The 3,360-nt window shown below is 39.3% G+C and overlaps 1 protein-coding gene across 2 annotated transcripts; it reads right to left on the bottom strand.

Moving 5' to 3' along the window:
* Window positions 1-643: 643 nt before the first annotated feature.
* Window positions 644-2,014, bottom strand: LOC108372138 (uncharacterized). 2 transcript variants are annotated; one of them, XM_017627791.1, is made up of 2 exons: window positions 1,356-2,014; window positions 644-900 (listed from the first exon to the last, which is right to left on the bottom strand). In XM_017627791.1, the coding sequence occupies exons 1-2, from the start codon at window positions 1,696-1,698 to the stop codon at window positions 815-817; spliced, it is 429 nt and encodes a 142-aa protein (XP_017483280.1). In that variant the 5' UTR covers window positions 1,699-2,014; the 3' UTR covers window positions 644-814. The 2 variants fall into 2 exon arrangements, with proteins under 2 accessions (XP_017483280.1, XP_017483279.1); XM_017627790.1 differs by lacking the exon at window positions 644-900 and having other exon boundaries at window positions 1,116-2,010.
* Between the last annotated feature and the right edge of the window lie 1,346 nt (window positions 2,015-3,360).

The raw sequence follows: 3,360 nt of genomic DNA, 5'->3' as shown, positions 1-3,360 counted from the left end.
AAAATTCCTAAAAGTAAATAAATAAACATGAGTAGGAAACAATATCACTTTTAAATGGGGGTGCTATTGTATGGGCTAATACTGTATTTCATATAATAACGATTTTGAGAAAAAAATAAATAAAAAATAATTCTTCAGCGCTATTTACTAAACAGCTGCTCATTTTTAGAAACACAGTATTTATTTAGTAGATACAGACAACGAAGGGCACAAGTGTGAGCCAATTAAAGCAGCGATCAACAATTCGCTGGAGGTCAAACGTTCAAATAATTAAAGATTGTGCAAATTGAGATAGACACACTATAGTTAGTAGAAGCATTACAGATTCTCAACATTCAGAACAAATACACTAGACAAAAAATAGCGAGCGAGAGAGGGAGATTGGAGCCCAATATAAATTGGCTACGAGGGCGAGATTTAGAGTAGCACTGCTAAGATTGAGTGATTGAGAAAGCCAGACTTATCGCTCATTAAGCTCCCTTTTGAGACCTTCAAAATTTTCAGAAATATGACGTCACTCAGAGTGCTTCAAATGAGAAAAGTAAATCTAGGTGTGTACAACAAAACGTAGCATGATGATAAAGATAGCATAAAGAAAAGAATCGATATAAAAGTTCTATGGATAAAAGTTTTATTCAAAATATATTTCATACACTATTTTGAGTAAAAATATTTTGTTCTTTATACTAACTATTCGAGATACATATGCACGTATAAACAGAGAAGGCACTTTGCCGCGCTACTGATTAATTATTAATTACAAACTATTACGAGTTATTCAGTAAGTTTTGAACAAGAATTATTGCCACTTGTCTCAGCACCACCATAGCCTGGCCAAAAGCAATGAGCCCACAGTGGCAGTTGCCCATGGCCGTAAGCTGCCCGCTCCATTGCATCCATCTGTACTGCAGGTGTAGATACACGAACGATAATCCATACNTCAAAGCATACTGAGCATCTTTCTCTTTGACACCATGTCTGAAATCCCACGTGATCTGTCAAATACTAATGCATGAAAATCCTAACCTCAAAAAAATCACCCGTTATAAAAAAAGAATCGATATAAAGGTTCTATGGATAAAAGTTTTATTCCAAATATATTTCATACACTATTTTGAGTAAAAATAATTTGTTCTTTATACTAACTATTCGAGATACATACGTACGTACAAACAGAGAAGGCACTGTGCCGCGCTACTGATTAATTAATAATTACAAGCTATTACGAGTTATTCAGTAAATTTTGAACAAGAATTATTGCCACTTGTCTCAGCACCACCATAGCCTGGCCAAAAGCAATGAGCCCACAGTGGCAGTTGCCCATGGCCGTAAGCTGCCCGCTCCATTGCATCCATCTGTACTGCAGGTGTAGATACACGAACGATAATCCATACGATCACCTTTGTTTTTCACATAATCACAATAGTTGCCCAAATCTTTGGAGGAGCAGAAACGTTTCGCGCCAATGCCACCCTCGTAGCGACCTATATGCTTAATGCAAAACTTGGCGTCGTGAACATTGGAACAATTCTGCGGCTGTATGTCTGGATCGTCGAAACGTTCGAACCACTCCCCACACTGGAACGGTGTTTTCGTATCGGATGCATCGCATACGTAACAGTTGATGGCCAACGCTGTGCCACTCAATGCCGCGCAGATTACAAGCATTTGGATGATAATTTTACTCGTATGCCACATTTCTTTTTTGTTGTTTCTTCTTTTGATTTTTTTTTTTTGGTTAATACTAAAACAAACAAAAAATGTTTAGGCACGTTGCGGCAACAAAGCAAATTTATTACGAAACTTCAATAATAAACAAAACTATGACGGCTTAGTGAGCCACACACAACTCGCGCAAATGACAGACAGACACAACGACGGGCACGCTGACTGATGGTTGATCAAAACGTCAACAGCTAGGCGAAACGTCAAAACCAAATGGAGCAGCTTAAAGCAAAACAGGCAAACGTCAAGTAGATACTGACATTTTTGCCCGTTTGCTTTGCATCATCGTACGTATATATTTTGGCCAGTAAACTCAGCGACTCCCTGCTTGGCTTGTTCTCCCTTGGCTTAACTTCATTCGACTCAGCTGTGTTTGTGTGTGGGTTTTACTTGGGTTTTCTCTCAGATACTTATTCACACGCATACACATAGCCAAGTTTGTCGTTTTTAAACCTGGCTCTCACTTTAGGTCTCACAACAAAGTCACTCATTGGCAATATTGCTCTGGAGTTTGAGTTTAGCTATTCATCTATTGTGTGTACTACCACAAACATGCTGTTACTAACTTCTAGTATTGAATGTGTAGAACAAATGCTTATTCCAGCTCTGCTAGAAGTAGAGTTCATAACTGGCCAAAGATAATTCAGTTAAAATAAATTCATTTGGATGCACGATTTGGATGTACGTTAATTCCCACACCTTTAGCTATATATCGAGTTCGGACCATATGGCGGAAATTCTTACACCTGTGTTGCAAACCCAATTTAGAAGTAATCGCTGTTAGCAGGCAGTTTACAGTATCTCATTTTTTTTACAATGAACATTTCTGCTTGAAAAACAAGAGGTCAGGTCGGGTGTCCTGCCCTCTATCCCCAGTAAGGCACTGGATACCATATTGAATCTTTTTCCTACCGATCTTTGGGTAAATAAAAGCCAGCTGTAACGCAACCAGACTGAATGCCCCTCAACCATGGAGAGTCCTTATGTTCGATCACTCAAAAATTCTGGGTACCATTCCAGCAACCCTACATAGGCTGAATTACATCAAAAATAGGTTTTCTACCAGAATTTCAGACAGAAGCGAATGGGTAAACTGCTCGGACTTAGATTTATGGTGTACCACTGCCATCTTTACAGACGGGTTGAAGCTCGACAAAAATATTGGTAGTGGAGTTTAATCTAAAGACCTCTCGCCAAACCTTAGCAGGCGGCTCCCTGAGAATTGCAGCGTTTTTCGCCCTACGACCTACGCTCTGCGCACTATGCAGGCATCCCCCCGTCTTCGTTTAAGAACAGACTGAGTCCTATTTCCATTGAATTGGCCAACGAACGATGGGAAAAAGAACCAACTTGTTCCCTTACTAAACAGATCTTGCCAAATATTAATGAGAAAAGATCCAAAACTTGTATACAAATCGATCGTCCCGTTATTAGCATAGTTGTCGGTATTAGAGATGGGCACGGGACTAAATATTTAATCTCGATCCCGCCCAACATGAAATTCAATTTTTAAATCCCGAACCCGCCCATCCCGACTTTTTTCAGATATGTACCGCGGGTCCCGTGGGTCCCGAAATCACTTTCACTAAGATTAATTTTAAGTAATAATGAAAGATCTGGCTTTTTTTTCTTCGC

The sequence above is a fragment of the Rhagoletis zephyria genome, unplaced genomic scaffold (genome assembly GCF_001687245.7).
Source record: "Rhagoletis zephyria isolate East Lansing unplaced genomic scaffold, Rhagoletis_zephyria_1.1 Rzeph_scaffold_05481, whole genome shotgun sequence".
Classification (NCBI taxonomy): Eukaryota; Metazoa; Arthropoda; class Insecta; order Diptera; family Tephritidae; genus Rhagoletis; species Rhagoletis zephyria.
This window is presented reverse-complemented; position numbering and strand designations above follow the sequence as displayed.

Bases quoted from the DNA above. Each gene is read 5' to 3' on its own strand.
- LOC108372138 (XM_017627791.1), bottom strand. From the start codon at position 1,698: ATGTGGCATACGAGTAAAATTATCATCCAAATGCTTGTAATCTGCGCG. The intron at 901-1,355 runs ATGGATGCAATG...CCTGCAGTACAG, and splicing joins TATCTACACCTGCAGTACAG to ATGGATGCAATGGAGCGGGC.